This window comes from Podarcis liolepis (genome assembly GCF_965112155.1).
Source record: "Podarcis liolepis genome assembly, chromosome: 4".
NCBI lineage: Eukaryota > Metazoa > Chordata > Lepidosauria > Squamata > Lacertidae > Podarcis > Podarcis liolepis.
Window position 1 is genome coordinate 32,750,368 of NC_139558.1, and position 25,422 is coordinate 32,775,789.

At 40.6% G+C, this 25,422-nt stretch overlaps 1 protein-coding gene and 1 long non-coding RNA gene across 10 annotated transcripts in view; one reads left to right on the forward strand and one right to left on the reverse strand.

The window, feature by feature from the left end:
- Positions 1–9,558, reverse strand: part of LOC310706265 — a 107,872-nt gene extending 98,314 nt beyond the window's left edge. For both annotated transcript variants that reach the window (XR_014525784.1, XR_014525785.1), the window contains exon 1: positions 9,473–9,558. This is a non-coding gene — a long non-coding RNA (uncharacterized lncRNA). The remainder of the gene's footprint in view (positions 1–9,472) is intronic.
- Positions 1–25,422, forward strand: part of AFF3 (ALF transcription elongation factor 3) — a 233,086-nt gene that overhangs the window by 152,646 nt on the left and 55,018 nt on the right. For all 8 annotated transcript variants that reach the window (XM_083501640.1, XM_083501638.1, XM_083501639.1 and 5 more), the window contains one exon: positions 21,603–21,654. In XM_083501640.1, the coding sequence (XP_083357766.1) occupies positions 21,603–21,654 (52 nt within the window). The remainder of the gene's footprint in view (positions 1–21,602; positions 21,655–25,422) is intronic.

Consider the following 25,422-nt stretch of genomic DNA (forward strand, 5'->3'; position numbering starts at 1 on the left):
GCTTCACCTTTGAATTAAAGAAATCCATTTATACTTTCTTATCTGTGGTCTCCCTCGATTAGTTGATGGTTCTGAATTAGCAAACATAGTGAAAAGAAAAGAAAATGTATTTGTAATACATCAATATTCATCATTCTAAGGTGAGAGCAGCTCCTTTTATTCATTTTGTTTCAATATTAAAAAATACTCAACTGTTTCTACCACTGTAAAACACCAAATCAACTAATGGACAGACTGAGGTTTCAGGGTTGGGGGAAAATCAAAGAAATCCTGGCTACATAAGTAAACTCAATTTAGGTCAAATGGTCAGCGTTAACTCTCAACCTTTTTACTTGTTTGAATGGGCAATTTTTTTATGTAACAGTACAGACCTGTGAGTTTTAGAGTGCATCATGTCAGTTATTGATACCTTTTGGTTCAGAGAGTGTTGTGTCATGTAAAGGCACAATGAGGGTGATTGGGTGCAGAATGCTCTTAATAACAGTAAAGCATGTAAGTACCTCCTTGAAACAAATCCCAAAAAACAATTTGACAGAGCCTCGTAGCAAAATCTTTGTTACAGAATACGAGGGGTGAGTAATTCTTCCCACACATTCTATGACTAGTTCAAGGCAGAAGACCATGCAGGCTCAGAATCCCACAAGCTGAAATCTTGCCCAGATGTTTCTAATGAACTGCAGCTCTCTCTGATTCAGTTATATGGCAAGTTCTCACCTGAATCACTGGGCCTCCATTCATGGCAACATAGCCTATTCATGGCAACATAGCCTATTACAGCATCATCCCTATGCCCCTGGTTGATATGGAGCATAACAGCTCCTCCTGAATTGCAGAAGTTAAGAAAAAGGAGGAGGCCAAAAAAGGAAAGAGAGATGGAGGCAGCTGGGTGGGCACCTCTTACTCCATGGTGCACACTCACCTTTTTTTATTATTCATGGCCCTTTTAGGAAAGGAGCTGAGGTTAGTGATCTAAAACACACTTAGAAAAAATGGTTTGAAATTTCACTATTAAGTCAAATTTTCAAGTAGCTTGTTATCGGTTTACTAATGTCAAATAGGAGCCAGTGGCATTTCCCAAAGTGAGTGATCTGTTCACAGTTCCTTTGGTCCCAACAATAACAACAAAAATACGAAGGATTCTTATCTGCAAAAAAAGTCTATAAAGCATATGTATATAAAGTAATTGCTTAGTGACCTTATAAACTCAAAAGGAACAAGTTGATTTTGTTTCTGCAAATCTGAAACTCCATATACAAACTGAACATTCATAGGTACAATGGCAGTTAATTCATCCTTTCACTGGATTTATTGCTTCCATCGAACATTACTCTTACAGACAGGTTTATTACCCTCCTGAATCAGGCGGAGAGCCATTCATGAGTGGAACATTTACATTTAAGTCTTTCTGAAGGGAGGAAATCAACTCCCTCCTATCTGGATTACTCCATTACCAAAAACTAAAAAAAAAGAAAAAAAGAAAACTAAATGTCATTGCTTCTGGTATCTATTTATCTCACAAAGTTCCAGGCAAGATAATAATAATAATAGAGTCTTAGGAGTGCCTACTAGTCCTGCAATGTACACTGAGACAATTGGCTCTTTTGGCCACAGTTTTTCCAGACTTCTGTGCTGAAAAAACACATCCAGAGGCACTTAGGGATGAAGCAGGAAAGGAAATCACTGCAGTTTGTGTGTTCATCTGTGATCAGGAAAGGAAATCAGTCAATAAATACCATTGTCTGCCTTGGCTCTCAGACTCAGTACTTGGACTCTAGGCTCAATAATTCATGAAGACTTTATTCCACAATTGAAACATAGTTCAAGATACAGGTAACAGAATCAATTGTTCAGAAGTAGGGCTCTGAGATACATGGCTAGGAACAAGCTAAGACAGTTTCTCAACACTTGACAATGCCCCCTTTGCTCCCATTTTGAAGGATGCGGCAGGCACAACCTTTCTGCAGTTCTCAGCCCATACAATGAAACTGGGCAAGCCAACAGGCACCACTGGAAGTAGGGTGCGTCTGCTTCTGTCACTGCATGTAATGGTGCATCCTTGGAGGCTAGGCCTGAATTTGCTCAGCCAGCTCACTATGCAACCCAGGTTCCCCCCAGGTTGTTTCAGTCTTAAGGTAGGGTAATGACTGACTTGCTCAGCTCATCCTTCTCCAATGGGACGAATGGCAATATATGGGTGGGGATGTCTCCTAACAGACTATCTGCAACCCCATTGCCAAGAGACTCAGTAATTTGCTTCCATTCTTCCTCTCCTTCTGACAAATCCTGCCAGAACTACCCCTCCTTGTCTGTCACTGTGGGGCTCATGACATTGTCATTAAAATAATAATAATAAAAAGATCTGCAAACAGTACATAATTCATAACTTTTTGGCAATAGTTCAGTGTTTCCTTTACAATGAAACGAATGTAGGCTACATAAATAATGGCATATAATGGAAAATCTGGCAGAAACTGAACTGCAGCAGAACGGAAACATTGCAAATTTTGACAAAGTCAGAATGGGAACCACTGCCTTCTTACATCCCTAATAACACCAGTGGCAGACTTTGGGCTCTCAAATTTCAATGGCGCCCTGTGCAATGGCAGAATTCAGCAGCACCCCTCTGCCCACCTCTCACACTCTTTTCTACAGCATTGTTGTGGTGCCCCCTCTAGTGCAGCCAAATCGGTTGCGCTACCCTAAAACCGCCTCTGGTAGCACTGTAACTTTATGCCAGGTTTTGCTGCATTTCTTAAAGATGCTAAATAGATGTAACTTTTCAATCTACCTGGTGTATATAATGAAGTAGACTCTGTCCTATGAAAACTCATGCCTCAACAAGCCATTCCCTTGTTTTGAACTGCATCACCATCTTTTTTTTTTTTTAACTCAGGAGGGTGCCAGAAACAGTGTGGCACAGGTGTGTTGCGGTTTCAAGGAGAGAGAGACACCACACAGTTTGAAAACTGAATATAAGGGAAACAGCTATTATTCTGAAGGTGCCACTATTGCACTAGATACAAGATGTTATGGCTGTCTTCAGGCATTGCAAAAAGATGACAGCAACAGACACAGGAATTGCTCTTGTTCTGCTTTCATATAATGACTGGAACACGAATTAATGTATCTTCTGAGCCGTAACGTTTGAGAGTAACAGATGTAGGTGGATCAAATATATATCTCCGCAGGGTAGATGCATGCGTCCCTCCTTTGAGCATCACACAGGATGTGAAGGTCACTAGCGTGCCCTCTTATCAACTAAATACTTTTTTCTCTCTTCTTTACATATAAAATTAGCTCTGTGATTGTATAGTGAACCTGCAAATGGATGTGTTTGATTTCTGCCTTGTTCACCTTAATTATTGTGAGGAGCAGAGCCTATTTTATATGCATAATTAAAGAAAAACCCCAATGGCATACAACAAAGGAAATATATTTGTATGGTTTTTTTTCTTTAAAAATATATATATAACCTCTGGGGCTTCTTTTTCTTAGCATTTTTATACTGCATCAGTGATTCCTTGTAATATCTGCCTGTGGGAATTTCTCCCCACCCCCACCTAGACAGCCTACCAAAAATGTACCAGTTTTATAATGAATGAAGTTAGTGTTTCTTAGAGTGATGGCGGTCTTGAAAATTGTGCTGGAAAAAGTCTGATATTTATTCTTAAACCAAATATCTGGCACAAAATGTACTAGCTTCATTGTACTGTTTCCACCTGTTTACTTTGAGCATGACTTGAGGAAAGCTAACCAACTACTGTCAAATATTATTGTGCTCACTTCAATGGCTAGAATTTTAAAGACAATGTCATGCATTTATTAATGCCCTTTTGGAAATCCACTCAAACATACACACATGCACAGCACATTAAACTACTTTTTACTTGGAAAATAAACACCTTTGGTAGCTTCTTCTACAGAGCATGCACACATCCTTAGACAAGTCTATTTTTTTAGATCTAAATAGTTAAATCTAACTATGTATAGCATATTGATGTTAGATATACTGTACATTCAAACGATAAAAAAATCACACAAAATAGGGCTGCCATACGTCCAGATTTTCATGAACATATATGGGATTTGCCTGTCGAAAATAGTGTCTGGGTGGAATTTCCTAAAATCACGAAATTGTCTGGGGAAACCCATGTTGGAAATTTCCTTTAAAATAGCTGGAAAACTTCATTTCTTTTGGAAACAACTTTGACCAAAACCTCAACACACACACCCCAAAAAAACCTCAGCAACTTTGCCCAAAAACCTTTCCAGTTTTTCACTTTTAGAAATATGGCAACCCTACACAAATACTACCTGAGATATTTATCAGGGTGAATCAAAATATACTAGTACAGAATAGGTCCTAGGTGTCTTTTCTCACAGACTTTTGCATGTTTGTGATATGACCCAAAAAAAAAAAAAATCAATCGATGCTAAAAGTAGAAACTTTTTTAAAAAAAGTATTGGCGATTAACCCATTTGGAATATGTTTTGCTTAGGTCAGCTCTGCAGTATAGTAGTTTATTACAGTAAATGGTTTGTTGATTTGTACTTGGATGATACAGACACAGGAAGGCAATGTGAAATACTATAAATTAAATATTTAGAATGAGACAGGAAGATAAGATGATGTAAGTGTTGTGCAGAATTTTTAGAAGGCTAGAGAAAGATAAGGCAGTATAGTTTACTGTCTTTGCTTCTTTCTTTTGATGACTGCTTCTTTTCCAGAGGATGCAATCTTAATCAAAACCTTACTTAAAATATGTAAAGAAACAATAACCTATCTCTGAGATGAAAAAAAAGTCACAGGAAATAAATGGGTTTCTTTCTGAGGTTATAAATTGGTGCTGTGTACGTTGGAGTGCAAGGTGAAGGCAGAATCCATTTGGTTTTCTGGAACCAGCTCTTTTATCTCTGAACTGATGTTGGGAACAGAGAAAATGTAAATTCTGTACTGAAATTTCAACAAAAGGCAGTGGATGTTTCATAGGCAGAGGGTATTTGGGTTCTTTTAATTTCCACTCCTTTCCTGTACCTTATCAATCATTTGTAATACGCTTTGATGCCCTTCTCTGTCTACTGAATGATAATCATAATAATCTTTAGTATTTCCAGAATGTCTCTCCCCTCCACCCCATAGAACGCAAAGGTGTTCTGCATACCTTATATCAATGGTCCCTTTGAAGGATGTTGATACTCTTTGTTATCGCTGTTGCTACATCCAAGTTACACATGGAAAAGGCTGAGAGGTGGCAACTTGTCAGATAAGACAATCCTAGTAGTTCTGGCAAGCTGACAGCAAGTTCATGCCGGTGGAATGTTAGCGCAGTTTAGTCGGGATCCTATTTGCTCTTTGCAGCAAAGTCAAGAGGAAAACAGTAGCAGCTCCCACCGTCACCCCTCCAGCAACCACGGCAAAATAGTTGGCTTCCGCTAATCATGGAGTGGTATGGTGGCAATGCACATATGGAAGACACAAACCCACACATAATAATGGGAACATACCTGCATGTCAAAACCAAGCCCTACACATAACACAACCTGGCAGATACAAGGACACCATGACGCCCTCGCCAGTATCAAGCACAGTGGCACTTGCTGCAAGTGCCTAGCAATCCAGAGATTCCAGAGATTCCTGGACGCAGGGTCTGGATCTCCCCTACTAGAAACCATCCTTTCGAGTGCAGAGTATGAAAGGAAAGACACTCCAGCAATTAGGCTCAGCTTCGTGTTTTGCGTGTGGACGTTCTGGCCTTGACTTCTGCTGGCATTTGCTCCCTACCAGTTGCCAACTGGCAGACTGCCTGCCCATCCATGGTGGTGGCTCCAAGCAGAACTCTTGGAGAGCCTACACAATGAACTGTCCTCATGAGTGCTTAGTGTATACACTGGGAGCAACATCATTATTGGTGGGAATAGGCCTGCCAGGCTGCTCCTCAGTAGCATGCCATGAGAGACACGGAGACAGCAATGAACAGTTGTCAGCAACTGCGGCAAACTGCCTGAACCTAGTTGTTCAGTAGGGATTGGTGATAACATGACTGAGAGCGGGGTAGCTTGTTCTCATGGCTTTGACTGCAAAGTAGGGGGTGGGAGTTAAACAGTAAAACGAGAGCACATAGGGAACAAAACTTGCCATAGCCTTAACCCACCCACCCACCTCTCTGTAATATGCTGTACTAAGTTGCTTTTCCCAGCCTGATTCTGATACTGATAGTGAACTGTGGAAGGCACAACATTCTTAAAGCTGATTTTGGTTTTAATATTCTAGGCACCAAGCATTTGAGGTGCAAATCAATGTAGAAGTACTCCCATTTTCGTACTACTGCGAATCTGTTTATGGGAAGACATACTTTAGTCTTACCACAATATTTTTGGGCTATTTAACACATCATTCCAATAAAACAGAAAATTGCTGAAAAGTTGCAGGTGTGATTTGTAATCCAAATTTACAAATTAAAATTGCTCCTTCCTTCTCGCATCTCCAAATAGATTTAAAGTTACGTTAGTTTAAACAATTTGTCTGTAACTGTAAACTTTTCAAAATCCTTTTTGGTTTACCTCTCCATTCTCAGCTGATGTTGGTTAAGAAATTCTATAATTTGAGTCAATAGAGAATTAATAGTTTTAAGAAGGATAGAAATGTGTTGGACAGAAGGCAAAATAACAAGAGAATGAATTCTGGCATTTGTCCAATTCAAATAACTAGCACTTTGCAGGGGCGGGCAAACTTAGGACTGAGGTCATAATATGGAAAAAGTCTGTTTCACAGACTTTTTACGTTGACTATGATCCAGGGTTTTTGGTTGTGTGTGTGTTTAATGAAGATCCTATTAACATTTGAACACTGAAGCTCGTCCAGGCATGAGAGATTTTATAACATTATCATTTGCTTTTTTTGCTTTTTAACTGCAAAGATTTTCAGTGACAGCTTCTCCGACTTTACTTTTAAATTGGTTTTTGAGATTCAGTCCATGGGATCTAAATAAACTTTATTGTACAGAATGTGTATTTTATATGCTCATCAATTTTTATATTAGTCTGTTTCTTTAAATTTACAAAAAGCAAGGAAATAGAAATTTTAACCACTATATAATCATGTTATTCCGTTATGATCAGCTAATAATTTTGAATTTTAAGTATTTTTCTCTTAAGTTAATACATTTTAACAGACTAATTTTTATATCGAACAAGGCAAACTACTACATTACATTGCATCAAGATCTGGTCTTGGATTTGACTGAAGCTATTTATTTTTAATTGTGGTAAATATAACTACTTGCATCGGTTAGGATGTTGTTGCAAGCAAATATAGTAGCCTTTGATTTTATAAGCCATAACTGGAGTCTCCGTTCTTCAGGGTAAGATTGTTTCCAAATTATCATTACAAATTGTAGATCCTGTATTAAACATGAGCCTTGGCTCTAAGTATTTATTTTGGTTAGGTATATTATGCATGCATGCAGTTCAGTTTATGATTTCTAAACTCTTGTTCAATTCTCCCATTGAAACTAGTGGGGCTTAATAGGAGTTAACTCTAGCCAGACCATGCCCACATTTTGAATGATTTTCTTTTTCTGCAGAGTTTTGAAACTCAATTAGTGTCTCAAAGTGAACAAATTAATCAGACTAGAAATTGATTGAAGATTTCTTTTCTGCATATGTTTTTTTAAAGGTGTGTTACAAACTAAACACAAACTGCATAATATATTCCAGAGGTAAGAGCAAATATTTTTGTAAACGAATGGTGGATTCCCTTGGTATCCTTTTTAAAACGGTACTTAATAATTTTACTGTTTTAAAAAAGGATACCACTAGACTTTTCCAGATGTTATTATTGTTGTTCTTTTTTTATGCAGTTTCCAGACAGGAATTCTTTTCTTTATGATTCAGGTGCTATGAGTTATATTCAGTCGACGATAGCAAAGCAAGTGGGAAGCAAAATATTATAGGACTGAATCCAGCTGCTGAGCAATCTCTTGCCAAGTGATTGATGAAACTTTTGTCATTGATTCTTTTTGTCAAGATTCATTGCATCATAAATTAAATTGTATATCCACTAAATATGGGTTCTGAGATAAATTAAGGGCTCAGAATAGCTTGGTGTTTTTTTACAGTTATGCAGGATCTGTATAATATGCAACTATGAACAAAATACCTTTGTTCTCTTTCTAGTCATATAAGCTTCATTGAAAAGAACGTCAGCTTTAGACACAGGAAACCTAGTTCTAAACATGGGCACACCTCAGTAAATAAATGTTGTTATTAATTAAATATTTCAACAAATAAAATGTAGGTTTAGTTTTAGTATTACTCCACCAGGTCATTTCTTAGGACAGAGGTGGTGCTCATCATAAGACACCACCACCACCACTACTACTACTACTTCTTCTTCTTCTTCTTCTTCTTCTTCTTCTTCTTCTTCTTCTTCTTCCTACTACTACTACTACTACTACTACTACTATTTTATTTATATGCTGTCCATCTGACTGGGTTGCGCCACTCTCAATAAAATATTAAAAACACAATAAAACATCTACCATTAAAAACTTCCCTGTACAGGGCTGCCTTCAGATGTCTTCTAAAAGTCAGATCGTTATTTACTTCCTTGACATCTGATGGGAGGGTGTTCCACAGGGAGGGCACCACTACCAAGAAGGCCCTCTGCCTGGTTCCCTGTAACTTCACTTCTTGCAGTGAGGGAACCGCCAGAAGGCCCTCGGACCTGGACCTCAGTGTCCAGTCTGGACAATGGAGGTGGAGATGCTCCTTCAGGTATACAGGGCCTAGGCCGTTCAGGGCTTTAAAAGCTAGCACCAACACTTTAAACTGTGTTCATAATTGTACTGGGAGCCAATGCAGATCCTTTAGGACCGGTGTTATATGGTCCTGGCTGCTGCTCACAGTCACCAGTCTAGCTGCTGCATTCTGGATTAGTTGTAGTTTCCAAGTCACCTTCAAAGGTAGCTTCACATAGAGTGCATTGCAATAGTTCAAGCAGGAGATAACCAGAGCATGTACCACTCTGGTGAAACAGAGCCATACACTCCACTCCCATGCAGAATGGAGCTTTCAGCTATGCATTACCCACATATATTAAACCTAGAAGTGATACTTGAGGAAATATACAGTTAAAAATCTTTGCGTATGCTCTAACTAGAGGAAGAGATGTTCATTCTTTCCCTCATTCTTCCAGCACATGCTTAATACCAGAATACCAAGGAGTTACCCCATTCACTGAAACGGCAGAGATACTTTCTCAAGCACATTGAGTATTGCATATCCAATTGCAAAGCAAAGTACCACATTTATCTCTGCTATAAAGTAGCTGGAGAAATGATTGCTGTGGGAAAATATAACAATGAGAATCCACCTGGAGTCACTTCAGGCCAGGGCTAAGCCATATGTTTTCACAGTACAATTAAAAGCAGCAGTTTTAGGATGCTGATTCCATCCAGTCTTTTAATCTTACCTGTTCTGTAGCTGTTTGCCAGTCTTTTACAGTCACTGTTTCCTTCCTTATCCATTTACTTCCCCTTCCTTCCTCACAGATCTCAGCCTATCAGGGATCATATATAGAATGCTCTAATGTTATGAAACTGGTCAGCTTTTGTGATGTCAGTAAAGGCAGGGAAACCCATTTTGAGTGAAGGACGTGCTTCCTATTTGGTCACATGGACAATTCTAGCGAATCAGGAATCGTTATACAAGCCTAAGTCTTTTGCAGCAAACCCATAAAATGCCCCAAAGGGGTTTCTTATGATGATGTTGATGGCTTTAACAAATCAGAGGCTCTCTTTCTACTTCAGACATTACATTTTCCAATTTGGATGCTAGTCAGGTATACCTTATATTTCATAAAGTGAGAACTGAGTAGTATAGTAATTAGAAGTATGAGTACCAATGGACCCAGTGGAATTTGTTTGCATGTAAACATGCATAGGATTTGTGCTATTAAATTCCTCTAGGAAGAATTTTAAAAACTAAAGTTATTGATTCAAGATGTGGGAAAACCTATTTCTGGTCAAGGCATTGCTTTTAGTTTCAGAAATGGTGTTTTGCAGAATACGTTACTACATGTGAAGTCTGTTGTTTGGTAAATTGTTTTTTCAACTATTCCAAGCTATTGGTGCATAACACCAAGGTTGCAGGTTTTGTCCCCATATGAGACAGAGTTCCTTTCAATTCTACATTTCTATGATGAAGTTGTGGGATGCCTTTTTTAAAAGGTGCTTCAATGAATAATAAGCTATGAGTCTAGTAATATTTGATTTCCAACGTTTTGCTGTTGCTCTGTATGGCATGTCTACTGCTAATTGCTTAAAGCCTCACCTTCCATTTCATGTTTTATTATGACATTCCCTTTTAAAACATATTTTTTTATTATATGCTGCTTCTACATTGAATGCCCAGTGGTCTTTTCTATTTTTCTGTTTCATTTAAACAATGTATTTTATTTGAACACTTTACACCGTGGTTTGTAAGTGGTGTACAATGAGGTTGCAAATCGGGGGGGGGGGATGACTTAAAATGCATGCTGAAATTTTTAAAATGCTTCATCAGGTGCTGGAACCTTAACAGGGAGTGGCCTTGGCCTTGTCTACTCTCAGCCAGGAGAATTGAGTCCTCAATACTGAACACATGGCTCCTGCTGGAGATGAGCTGAGCCATGAGGGACTGCCAATAGTGATGCTCAGAAAGACCTTAGTGATCAGGCAGGGGTATAAGGAATCAGGAAGTTCTTGAGGTTTCCTGGACCAGATTTTGGACCAGGTTTAAGGATAGCACCACATAGAACACAATGCAATAAGTCTTGAGATTAGCAGTGCATGAATCACTGTGGTTAGGTTAGTCCTTTCCAAGAATGGCCATAGTTGATAATATACCAGCCAAAAGACACTCCAGCCACTAAGTCTACCTGAGCCTCCAGCAATAAAGATGAGTAGAGGAGCACCCCTGAGCTATGAACTTGCTCTTTCAGAGAGAGTTCAATGCCATCCAGAACAGGCAGCTTGGCTAGTCTTCCAGACACAGGAACTCCCAGCCTCCTCCACCTTCCCATTGTTCAAACTCTACTTATTAATCCTCATTTGACACACAGCTTTACATATTTTATTTTTGAAAGGGTGAGTTGCCTTCCAACCATCATTCAGTGTGTTGAACATTTGCTCACATTATTCTAGAAAAAAAGGGAAGAAAAAGAATGAGTCAATTATTCAATTGCCCCAGTCTAGAAAATGAGCTTCCTCTGGATGCGTTGAGGGATAAGAGCTTACATTTGAACACATATCCACATTCTGATTTTGTTCTGTGAACCGCCCTGAGACTTCCAGGTGATATATAAATTCAATCAATCAATCAATCAATCAATCCAGGGTTGACAGACTGTGTGTAAATACTGCTGGGTCAAGATGTAAATAGAAGTAGTACACAGCTTACATAAATATCATTTCAAAAGAAGGAGGTGACAGACACTCAGAAGGCAAAGGTTTGACCAACAGACCACATACTCAATTCTCTGAAGTGCAAAGATACACGTACAAGTTTTATTTTACAGCACTGTGGCCAAGTAGAACTATAGAAAAGTGAATGACCTGGTAGGTGATCAGAACACATGACATCACTCAAAGCTGTGTCCCACATGAATGCAATGGAAACATTACAAGCAAGGAGAAAGAATTAATGTGCCAAATTGGAGCAGAATTCTAAGGAGGTGGATTCCTGAGGTAGAGAGCAGAATATCCATAATGCGCATGGTAGGCATTACAAACATGTGGTATTTTTAACATCTAAGGTCAATACATTTTACTGGAAAACTTTTAAGATTGTGTCAGGAACTTAATTGTTTTGCTGTGTGTTGGGTGATGACGTCTATAGGTTTCTTTCTTCGCACTTACCTGAATTTTGTGGTGCAGTTATCCAACCAGTGTTCACAAAAACGTATGTACTGTATTAGGGGAAAGTGTGCATAAAAATAACAATAAAACAAGGTAGAAAAATGCATTGCATTAGGGGAAATTGCTTGCAAAAAAAATTTGTACACAAGTCAGTTGCATATAAATGTGTATAATTAGGAGAAAATCACACCAAAATGCTGAAGAATTTTCATAAGGATTATAAATAAGAAACAAAAGATTGCTGCAGAAATGTGGAAAACTGGCTTTAAGATTGGAAGCTGAGAGAACCACAACTGGCAGATTCTTCCACCCTTGTGGGTGACCAAGCCCAAAACACTTTCTCTGCTTCTTGAGTTTGTAGCCAAGTCCAGAGCCATGAGTAAAGACTCAGGTATGCACTTGTGCAAACAGGTGGTCAGTTTCCAAAAGGTGGCAGTCCAGGACAGGCGAGGCAAAGCACAAGAGTCCCTTCACTTTAGTGATGAGTTGCTCAGGGGAAAGAACCAGGAGTTGTAGAAGGGCAAGGCAAGCCTCTGTTGGCTCCCCTAGACAGTAGGTTTCTCTGATCTGAAGTTAAAGATCCTGACATCATTACATGTGATATTAACTATAAATCAGGTTCAAGACCATGGCACATAGGGAGGTAGGATGACCTTTTAATATGAACCTCAGTTCCAGGGAAAATCTCACTGACAGGCTGCTATTTGATGTATGAAATCACATAGTAAGAAATTGGTTTTCTTGTAACAAAGTTTTCTCTGTTTCGTCAACTAATAATGTAGAATAAATGCATCATATGGATATTTTTCAGCTGTTAACTTTTACTGATTGCATAATGTATAATCACTCATGTTTTTCAAAGAACCACTTATTTACAGCAGAAAAAAATAGCACATATAAAACTCAAAACTAGTGATTTTTTTACTTTCTTTTATAACTAATTAGGCTGAAGTACAGCACACAACCAATTAAACATAAGAATTTCACAGAATCAATATCTTGTTTTAAATGTCAGCTAATTAGCTTGTTTATTGCAGTCTCTTGATACAGCAACTATAACATTACCTCTGAAATGTATCCTACAGAATTAATTGGTTGTTTAGAAAACTCTCTAAATGAATTTGCTTGAATCAAGAATCTTTAACAGGATGTTCACAATGACCTCAGTGCTTAAACCCTTTCATAGGGGAGGGGTTCAATTAAGATCTGATTAAAGAGCCACAGTTTTAAATCTGACGAATTAATGAATTGATCCTACAAATTAATTAGTCTTTTTGGCCCTAACACAAACTGAATAAAACTTGAGCTTTAGGTCTTAATCTGAAATACTACTTTTAATGTACATAATATCCATGGTGTTTTCCAGAGAAAAAGCAAATCCCTTTCTTAAAGGTACCACAGAACCTGCTCTTTTTCATCATTCCAACAGCAAAGCCCCTGATTTATGCTCAGATCATCTCCTGCCCAGACTTCTACATGTCTCTCTCTCATCCCCCATCTTCTTTTGTCTGATCTCTCTTCAAACACAGCTGCTAAAACCATTATATTTTGATTGCATCATGCTTCTTTTAAGATTATTCCACAGACTCTCCTCATCCCTTTCATTCAGCACAAACACCTTGTTCCTGGTCTCAAGAATCTCAGCAGATATGCCTCACACTATTTTTCGGATGTTATCTTTTTCAATTCATCTTTGCCTGGGACCTTTGTTCTTCTGATTTGTTTGACAAGATTTATATACTGCTTAATTGACAAAAAGCCTCTGAGCAGTTTTCCTACGTTATAATCTCTAAGGATGTCCCACATTATTCAGCCAGCCACATCTAATATCAAAAGCTGTCCCCCTAAGCTGTGCCAAATTTCTCAAAGGCCTACAAAATTTCTCTTGACTTCTCTTTTGCCCTATTCATAAACTCTACAACTTATTCTAGCAAACATATTGTGCCTTTCCCCTCTCATTTCCTGTTTTAACTCCCTCCCCCAATAATTCTATACCAGCGTTCTCCAACCTGATGCCCTCCAGATGTTTTCTATTACAGCTACCAGCATCCACAACCATTTGCCATTCTGGCAGAGGCTAATGGGAGCTGCAATGGAATAAAATATGAGCATCAGGTTGGGGAAAGTTGCCCTGCACTATAGACGTTTTGGAATAGGAATGGTTCTGTCTCTTATTTTGCTATGAGATGCACCATGGGGTTGGATCCAGACTAACTAAGTTGTGTTCAGTTCCCATTGAAATAAATCAGGTGTAAATCACCATTCTGACCTAACCTGTTGAATTCAGCGGGACCAAATTTCAACAGGAACTTAGTATGGATACAGCCCCATGGATATTCTACAAATGATATGTAGTACTCTATATAACTGTTCAGATCTCTTAATTTTGCTTTGCCATATCCAAGGTAAAAGTGTAAACCCGTGAAAATAGCCGAGGAAGCAAATTATTTTGAGGAAAGAAAGATAAAGGCTTTGCAATTAACTTGACAGGAAGGGAGATACTGCACTTTCAGCAAGCTGGTAGGCAGTTTGTAGAGTGTTAACACCACAGAAATAATATAATGTATCACCACATATTACACAAAACACGGTGTAGGTTATGGGTTCCCACTGCCCTTCATGTTTAAAAATTAAGTAATATTTTCAAAAGGCAGCAGCAGGCTGTTACCAGAAATTGAAGGAGTATAAACTTACCAAAATAGCTGTTAATCACTAGCAACCAGAATGGACTCAATGGAATCGTAGGAAGCAAGATGTGACTAGGTAAACTGAGTAGCTCCCTTGGACACTTTATTGCTTAAACCTGTTTCTTCCTGCTGTGGTAAGTGATTAGTCCTGAAACTTTGGCAGGCTCCTTGACTGATGGGAATGTTTAGGCCAGTGCAGAGAAATAATCTTCTGGTAAGTGACCATCGTTTTTTCATTTTCATACATGCTCTCATTTTTATGTGGCCTCTTTGATCCTAAAGTGGGATTATGTTGTAGATCTCTTTCAAGCTTTGAACTGTAAACCTGTCATATTTAAGAAATTATTTTGCACTATCTACCGCCAAGGATGTAGACAAGTGTTGTGGAACTGTATTATAATTATTTTGTCCTTTTTAGCAATGTTTTGAGAAAGATTGGGTTCTATTTTCTTTTTAGAAAGTTTCTGCACTGAGGTCTGACTTGGTTTTGGTTTAAGATCGCATGCTATGTGAGAGCGGTACATAATGAAAACTATTCAGTGGAGATGCAAATTTTGTTGAAAGTTGTTGTTGTTTAATCATTCTCCGCCCACGCCAACCCCAGCACAGAAATGGAAGTGTTAATTTGCCAGGACTTCTGAAGATCCAGAGTCCCTGGCAAGCTATTACTTCAAGGAATCTTTATGCAGGGAATTTCCTGGTGGTAAGGCTTTGGGGCCTAAGGAGAACACTGGACAACTGACAACAACTGTTGTTGTTGATGCAACAAAAAGTGGCTGCAGAGCAAACCACGGGCCCCCTCTATATGCTGGGCGAGCAGGTGGGATCCATTTCCCAGGCAGAAAGCCTAGGAAACCATCCCCCTGGCTTCCCCATCAGACCTTGGCAGGCAAGGTGAACACAGTCCCACAATAAGGCCCACCAGAGAAGGTGAACAGATTTTTGGAGCAGCTCAGAATGCAAGGGTTTCCCCCTCAAAACACACACACACACACACACACACACACAATTGGCAGTGCCCAGAAAGCCAGCCCGTTCACCGGCCATTTATCCTTCCCCTTCTCCCACCTCCTTACCTAAACTTACCACGTTGTGAGGACAGAAGAAAGCAAAGACAAAGGAAAGAGCTGGTGAAAACCAAGTGCTGTTGCTAAGCTGCTCCTCATTTTTCAGTGAAGATCTCAGAATCAACTTAGAGCCTGTGTTATTCCGGACGAGAAGTCTGGGAAATGTAGCTGGTAGGTGAGTTGGGATAAATTAAAAACTACACTTTCTAGAATCAGGAATGGGATCCTAAAAGTTGAGGAAGAGGAGAAATCCCCCCCCCCCCCAGTTTTGAAAACTCAGCATTTTGAGACAAGCCAATATTCAGAGGGGAGGAAGTCTAGCTCAACCCATTTCTGAAATCCCAGCTCCATTGCTAATTTCGTATTCTGATAATGTGTCTACTCTGTCAGAGTTTGACTACACATTCTACTCACCACATGAAAAGCAGTTTTATGCAGCCAACCTCTGCCTGTAAATAATTCTGAAGGCTCCTGGGGTTGGGGAGGGATAGGTAAATGCACATTAAGTGGAAACCACTGTTGGCCTCTTTTCCTGCTTCCCCCCCACACACCTCTGCTTCCGCTTAATGGTGGGTCATATTCCCAGTTTCTTTCCAACTCCCAGGGGACAATTAGTTCCAACAGCTTCTTCTTCCTGTGTGCTTGAGTGTGTGTGATTTCTGTCACCTCCAGCTTTCTCTGCCTGTTAGTGGAGTAGTCTCAGAATTCCCAACATGCACAAGCTCTCACACAGTAGGACTTTTCTGACACAGAGTGTAACATGTAGGCACGCTCTTATTCAGCGTTGCATTTCAAAATGCAGTCAATACATTGGATATAATCAACATGACAGGAATGTAACAGTTCATTTACCAACCCTTAATGGCTTGGAAAGGAAAAGCAGAACTGTGAAGATGGATTCTACCCAGGTGGAAAATTGCAGCTATTTATTTCTCTTTACTGAGATTGCTAATTTTGTTACAGTGGATTGCAGCTTAGTTTTTCAACAATTTTGCTTTTATGTTTGGTAATTAAATCTTGCATTGCTATATTTACTTTACAGCAGTGTCAATGTGGTGGGCTATACCATGTCTGTACTATTTTAATTAGCATTTGCAGTATTCATTTGTGGTTTTTAGTATTGGAACTTAGGAATACAAATATGTGTTTTAACTTACTATTCTGTACTATTTTATGTGCCATCATTTTATGTACTAATAAGAAACTCAGTTCTCCAGTCCTTTTATAACCAAAGTGGAACCATCCAGAAACTCAAGTTGAGAGATATAAATAAGGGAGCAATCCTGAGCACAGGGAACTGTTGTAAAGCTAGCCAGGGTAAATTAAACCATCATAAAGTTACACCAGATTCACATTCCATTCAGCAGCAGAGCTACTGCTGCTTCTCTGCAGAGGGAAAACAAGCCTTTAAAATAATGTTCTATGCTAGGTAACACAAGACAGTTAAACTGGTTTAGGATCCATTCCAGCCTAAGTCCCACTGCATCCTAAGATGCTCATCCCACAGGATCTTGCCATAGAATTGCCCCCTAAGTCTTCCAAGGGTAAACAAACAAACTAGAGGTGTGGAATGGAGCCACTAACTGGATTCCTGAACACACGCCCTCACACTGCAACACTTTGTTGCAGGTCACCCATTAATGACAAACTCTTTCTTCGTGTGCCTTTCTTACGTATCCAAAACAGCAAGAGGAGAGTCATCAGCATACTTGAGGGACCCTAGGTGAGAGAGCAAAACAAGCAACCAACTCAGCTGCATTCCACACTAAAAACCCTTTTCATTTGTGGCCCACCACTGTACTAGTATTATTTGCAAATGCTGTTGCCACTCATGAGGCATAATGTGGAATACAGAATTGTATCTCCCTTTTTAAATAATGCCATTCTATGGGAAACACTGGCCTGCAAGTGCTTCAACTGGAAAACAGCCTTTACTAAAGGTGCCGCGGACTGTGAAGAAGCACAAACTCAGGACGGAAAGGAGAAACGAGCTAAGAAGAAGGCACATTTGGCACTCAACACTCACCATGATCAACTCCTGCCCGGATACTTATGTCCCCACTGTAGAAGGACGTGTGGATTCGGAATTGGCCTCCACAGTCACATACGGACTCACTGTTAAGACCGTGTTCATGGAAGACAATCTTACTTGGTTACGAGTGATCTCCAAAGAAAGAAGAAAGAAGAAAATTGCTTATAATGTCATGCCGCTGCAGAGTGTTATAAAAAAAGTGGGAGGGTCTTAATTCACATGGGAAGTAGGGGGATTTTAAAAAATACAGTGCTAACTTGGGTTAAGAACTTAATTCGTTCTGGAGGTCCATTCTTAACCTGAAACTGTTCTTAACCTGAGGTACCACTTTAGCTAATGGGGCCTCCCGCTGCTGCCGCCCCGCCGCATGATTTCTGTTCTCATCCTGAAGCAAAGATCTTAACCCGAGGTACTATTTCTGGGTTAGCGAAGACTGTAACCTGAAGCGTCAGTAGCCCGAAGTACCACTGTATAACAAAAAGTCATGAGCACCTGTATACAGTCAGTGAACCCAGGATTATGAGCTACTGATGCAGTTTGGTGGAATGGAATGGAGTATCCTGTAGGAAGGCATGGCTGGAACAACTGAATAGGAATACTCCATGTCAGCATTTGCTTCAGGCCCAACTTGTTCTCTAAAGCACAATAGAAGGTTTCTAGAGACATCCTAGTGGGCTCCACTGAAATATTTGCAAATTGCGTTTTTGTTTTTTTAATCGTTCACCTTCCTATGCAGGGGCGGAGGAAGGGGGTGGGTGGGTGTCATCACTGAGGGGGGTGACATTTGGTGCACCACCCGCCCATGACTCCCAAGCCATCGGAGGAAAGGGTGGAGCTGCACCAACTTGCCAGCGGCCTTCCCCCTTCATTTTGACAGCTCAGGGGAGGCTTGGGAGTCGCGGGTGGGCGGTGTGCCGTTGCCCCTGCTCCTGGGCTGCTTCCGGGGGGGGGGGATCCCTCCAAGCTGTCAAAAGGAAGAGGGAAGGGAGGAAGGCTGCTGGCAAAGCAGCGCAGCTCCCTCCCCCCCCCCGCTTGCCCAGGAAACAGCCCGCCATGGGGGCTCGCTCCACCTCCCATGGGCAGCTCACTTTGCCCCCTGGGATGCTCACTGCGGGTGGCACCCCCCCCCCCCGGACACTCGCCCTGTCCCCTGGGATGCTCGCCCCCCCCCCGGGTGCACAGCATGGGTGCCAGAGCAGCTAGCCCCGCCTCTGTTCCTATGTTAGCAACAATCTTCTGGGTTTTTTCTGTTTCCTTCTAAACAAATAAGTGTTGTAGTTTTCAAAAACACAGCAGCAAAATTGTACATTAGATTTTTAGCATGTGGAATTGTTTCAGTGATAGAGTTGCCACAACAGCTTGTTTAAAATGGCAGCTTCGTTGATACTGTGTTAGCAGATTGTCCTAAATGAAATTCATGCTTTGGATGTAGATATGCATTAGGCAAGGTTAACCATCTGTTATGTGATGGGAAGAGGATAAGAGCAGTAAATTTCACTTCGTTAACACTGATTGAAACATGTGTCCACCCATTATTCATGAAATATTTATGTTTTGATAGTTAGATATATTTTATCTGTGTGTTTCAATAGATTAATCTTAGCACATATTTTTCAGAGGTATGCCTTTTCTTGGAGTTTGCAGTAGATGGTTCATTTTGCACAAATAAAAAAACCAGACTCTGCATGTTTTCCAGTCAATATTTATTGATGTTAGCTGATTTGACTGACAGTCAGAATGCATGCAAATTCTCTCAAAGAATAATGACATCCCAACTAATGAGATATACCTTTGAACTGATTTATTATTATTATTAAAGAAACACATGACCCAGTTTGCCACCTGTTTGTGATTCTAGGAGAATTACAAAATTATCACTTACCCTCTGTTTTCTATTTTCAATTCATGCCGAGCAGCTTCATAGGAATTCTGGTACTTGTCTGCTGCTTCAAGTTTAATAGATTTTATTTCACCTTTCAAATAAAAATATACCAGATCAGGGTCAACTGTTCTCAAGAAGCCTGGGATAACAAAAAGGTCTTTGTCTGGCACTGAGAATATGACAGTGCAGATGCCAGGTATGCTTTCCTGAGGAGAACATTCCAGAAACATGATTCTGTCACTCAGAAGGCTCTCTACCCAGTCATCAAGCCAATACCTCAAGCAGTTAACTTTGGTTAAGCACCAAGAGGAGATACACTTCAAAATACTTGGGAGCACAGGAAGCACATGACTACTGTGTAGTTAGACACTTTGAGGACCCCTGATGCTGTGTGAAGTGTTAATTGCCTCCAAGTTGGATTGTGACAGAGTCACACTTCTGGACTTAAGAGATAAATGATAGCAGTGACCAAAAAAATTGACTGCATGCAGAGTTGTCAAGCATTGTACTTTTTTCTTGTCTGTTATGTGAATTTCTACTAAGTAGAAATTATATTTCCTAGCCACCACTTTGCATACCATTTGGGGTAAATTTGCAGTGTTGAAGTCTGATTGCTGTTCAAGTGTAACAGCATTTCCCTTCTCCTCAGTGGAAGCAAGTCTCATTGATTAATCTTTAGCACGCACCGAACGTTTTCTGGTTGCTTCTGGTGTCCACAGGATGGCACTCTGTCGTGATCCTAGAGGGGTTAGGGCCTGTGTAGAAAGCAGAGTGACACAGGCCTGGAAAGAAGGGAATACTATGCCCAGCACAGTGTTAGAAACTGAAAACTTAGGAGCTAAATGGCACCTTAAACCTAGGTTATGGGCACCACAACGGAATGTCCAGGCGCACTTTATTTATAACAAGACTACAAAGCTGAAAATGAATGAACTGCAGCTAAAATCTTACGTTTGTTTTAATCTGAAATCTTAAGTGCAGTACTGCTCCCAGAGCTCCGAAAAATGTTCGCATTAATGAAATTACCTGTCGCAAAATGCACCTAGAACAATGGGACTTTCAAACGCTGGTCCATCAGCCTCAGAAGTAGGATCGCAGCTCTCCCAAATGACAACATAGTTTGTTGCCTTTCAATGATGCTCTGGGGGGAAAGTTTCACTTTTCATCCAGACAGTACAGCTGCTGAAATGGGAATGGGAGGAACTTCACACACAACCCTTTACACACCTGCCTCCAGTCTCAAAACAGGGATTGTAGGAGGAGCCACTAGAGCAGCTTGTGTGGGTTGAGTGGGATCTCTGCATATTGTGGAGGAGCGCTTCATGTTTCTGTTTTGTTTTTGTTTCTATACTGGCTTTTGATGATGTTTCAGTAAGTCGCTTTGAGTCACTTTTTTGGGGGGAAAAGAGACCTATAAGCATCACTATGGATGATGGTTTATACATTAGAAAAGGTGAAAAACCCTTCCCTCACAGATTCCTGAGCCAGTCAGGAGAAGCACTGCATAAACCGATAGCCTGGCTCCTGCATGAGACAACCAGCTATTTCCTTGGGCAACTCATGCGATCAGTTCCCCCCCACCCCATGCTATTTTGCCTGATATGCTAGTCCTGCCAGGTAGCATCCTCACAGGCCTCATATTCCCGCCTCTTCCTCTGCTTCCCTCCATTATTGATCCTTCCCTCTAATATACTTGGCGGTGGAACCCAAGGCGTTTCTGTTCCCTGAAAGACCTGCCTCCCTTTGTACAGGAAAGCTGAATGAACAGACAGTTGTTTGTTTGTTTGTTTGTTTGTTTGTTTGTTTGTTTGTTTGTTATTGACCAGGCCTTGGCCTGGTGAAACCAGGATCTGGGTGCCCTCCTCCACCCACGCAGCATCATCCTTGAAGCCAGATCCATGTGTGCATTTGGTCCGATTCACCAACGTTCTTCTTGCATCATAGTGCCACATAATTAAGAGGCTTTTATTATCTAAACTATATCTGAAATGTTTTATTGGACTTAAATGTAGGTCATTTGTTGTTTTCTCTTTCCAGGATGTTAGAAGATGACCTCAAGTTGAGCAGTGATGAAGAGGAGAACGACCAGGTAACAAAACTAAAGGTTTTTTTAATATAAAAAGTGCATGATCCAATGATAGAGGTATGCTGACGATGTCATAACTCATTTAAATATTTCATAAGAAGCATTTCATACAAAGCTGAGGATCCAGTTAATAATGTGTATAGAGTTATAGCTCTTGGGTGGTATCCAATGGTGGCGCAACTAAAAGGCAGCTGACCTTTCCCTTCTCCCTGCTCATAAGACTTTCTCCTGGGAGTCAGGGCAGTCCTCTGAGCAGTGATGGCTGTGTCATATAGGGCTGCAGGAAATGGGGGAATTGTCCTCAATCTAGTGAAGAGGTTTTGCTCCAGCCATGGCTGTACTGGCTGCAGTGGATGGGAGTTGTCATCCAAAACAAGTGGAGGGCAACAAGTTGTTAAAGTGCTAAAGAGGAAATGATATTTCCTCATAGCCTCTGCCTCTCTTTCTTCCTAGAAATTAAAGCACTGTAGGATGTCCCATGGGAACAAGCCCAGACAATAACATGGGATTTTCCAATGAAAGTGCATGGCTACAAGAGCAGAATGAGTAGCATGAAAATGCTCTCAATGTGTTACGTTAAATAAATAAGCTTAAGAGTTAGAGAAGAAGCTATGAAGGAGGAGGAAGAGGAGAACAAAGTTGAGCTGATCATGTGTCAAGAAGCTTGCTGTAATTAATTAGCCACACACATTAGATAGATCCTTAATTTTAATTACCTAAATGTATTTTCCTCCTTTGCTCCTCATCATTTATCCAGTTAAAATCATAGTTAAAATTTTATAGGCAGTGATCAGAAGAGCTAATGTGGGGATAGAATTTTTTCCTGCTTGCGCATTTAATTCCACTGATTTTGGAGAAGAACTTACCTTTTTGATCCCCAATAAATATCTGAAGAGCTCACACAATTAGCAGACCGCTTGGTAGTTAACATAAATCTGCAAGTTAAAATGACCCAGTTCCCTTTGATTTATAATACATAGAGCAATAATGCTGCCATCATCCTTTCAGAAAATGTCTGAAGCTTTGTGTCATAGAGATGTTAAAATCATACTTAAGATTGTTCAGTTGTCATGATTATTGCCTCTTGGTTCCCCTGAAGTGTGGAATGACACATGAAATATCCATATTTCGATTCTCTGTTCTTCAGTATAGTGGTCACTGGGCCGTTTAAATCAGTCTTGGGTGTATTATATTAAACAGTGATTGCTAACTATTATGCAAATATCCCTCCTTCCTTTCCTTCCTCCTTTCTACTTTGCTTCCTATTATTTTAGGATAGAACATTTTATAGAAGAAAGTAGAACTCTATAGGGAAGAAGTAAGCCACTGAAGCCAGTTGTGGAATTCATGTCAATCAGTGTTAAAAGAATTTGACTGACTAGTTTACATATGTGGAAAAATAATCTAACTTATTTTTACAACCTCAGGCTTGTAGGCAGTTTCCCCACCCTTCTGCAGGATCAGGTTGGTTGCCACTGAGGTTTTGTGGCTGTGAAAATTTATTGCCCACAGAGCCAATCAATCTGCATTCAGCAGCTTAGTCTGAATAAATAGAGCCATTGTGCTTGTCTGGAATATGTAACCAAAGTTCATCCAGTCTGTTTGCCTCTCACATCTCCCGAGGTTCATAAACGGCAACACCCTGGTATGTACTTTGGCCTCTGCCAAAGAAATTGTGAAATTGTATAAATAGAAGCTACAGAAGCAACCAAAATCCATCTTTAGAGACATGGCTTCAAAATGGAACTCTGGCTGTGAGTGAAAGAAAAAGAACTTTGTTGTAGTACTTTTCAAGTAATAGCACTCTCTCTCTCTCTCTCTCTCTCTCTCTCTCTCTCTCTCTCTCTCACACACACACACACACACACACACACACACACTTAGTAAGTATGTGCTAAAATATTATGACGAATTCAGATTACTTGAACAATCATACCAGGTAGGACTATACCTAGCATTTTCGCTCCAAGACTAAATAGCAGCTTCAGTGGGGCAGTGTTTTGTGGGAGCTGGGACTACAGTTAACCCCTACTTCCCCATATGTCAGCCCCTCTTCCAATCCTGTTCATGCACACACATGACTGCTACTTAAAAGTTTTTAAACTTGTGTATCATCAAATGGCATGTTTAACATAAGCAATACCATTAACTTGTTTTAATAAAATATAGTCGAAACCTTTCAGGGGACGTTAAAGTTACTCTGCCACCTAAACCTTAGCCGTCCCTAAGGGCACGCTGATATAACTCCCAAGCTAAAATATTTTAAATCTCAGCATTCCAAGCCCAGATTAGCTATGACAGTTTTCATTAATAGTGTCTTAGTAGTAATGCATCTAAAATTGGCTAACAAGATTTTAATAGAAGATGGTTTAATGATTACGTTTAATGATTTCAGCAGCCACTGCCCTTTACAGCAGATGCTCATTATTTTTAAAAAGCCGCCTTCTATGTATTGCTGTATGTCTGTGCCTGAAAGAAATGGTGCAGAGACCAGCTCTGTAGTACTGTGTGTACAACACAAAGAGACTTGATTTGAACGTGCTTAATAGAGATAAGGTCAAGTGTATATTCCACAGCGATGCACTGAAAGTTCTATGCTTGTCATAAATTATGCAAAGTAAGCAGTTGGATGGCGTTAGAAAGGGAAGGGAATGAGGGCAGGAGCAGAGAGGGTTCGCCAGGAAGGGCTGCTGTTGCACAAGCTCGTTCATCTCTGTGAACTCAGTGAATTTAGCATTGCTTGTGCAATTACACTGTTTGGTAGGTGACAGCCAGAGGCAAGGTGGAAGCACAGAAATGGTTATGCAGAACATAAGGTGACCTGCTTCCCTGATGATTCTATAGTCTGCACTGAACCACCTCCTTTCAGCATGTCCTCCTCTCCATGAGCAGGTACCACCTGAGGACACGGTGGCGCTGTGGGTTAAACCACAGAGCCTAGGACTTGCCGATTAGAAGGTCGGCGGTTCGAATCCCCGTGACGGGGTGAGCTCCCGTTGCTCGGTCCCTGCTCCTGCCAACCTAGCAGTTTGAAAGCACATCAAAGTGCAAGTAGATAAATAGGTACCGCTCCGGCGGCAAGGTAAACGGCATTTCTGTGCACTGCTCTGGTTTGCCAGAAGCAGCTTGGTCATGCTGGCCACATCATCTGGAAGCTATCTGCGGACAAACGCCGGCTCCCTCAGCCAATAAAGCGAGATGAGCGCTGCAACCCCAGAGTCGGTCACAACTGGACCTAATGGTCTGGGGTCCCTTTACCTATGTCTGTCTGTCTGTCTATCTGTTTGTCTATCATCTACCTATTTTTTCCCCTCTTGCTATCCACTGCCTTGCAAAACCCTATATAAATATGGTGTGCAGTCCCTAAGGTGGTTGGATGGCGTCTTGTACACCTCTTTCTGGCAACTCCTGCAGCCAAGCTGGTGCCAAATGTATTGTTTCACTTTCCTTTGGACCACATCAGTGAGGCTGAGCAAGGGGCCTTGTTGTCTTGGCAGCCCAGGACTTCCATACACTCTGCCCAGGCTTGTGCCCCGGGGAGGTCCCTTTGGTGCTGCTAACACAGCAAAAACAATGCAGGAGGCAGCAGTTACAAATTACTGGTGTCTGCAGCCACAGCAGGCCCTGTGATTCCCTAGTGGTTTGACTTCACATCCCCCCGAGGTGCACTCCATTGTCTCTCGAGACACACCACCACCACCACCACAACAAACATCATCATCAACAACAACATATATTATTGAAGAATAAAATATATGCAATAATAAAAAG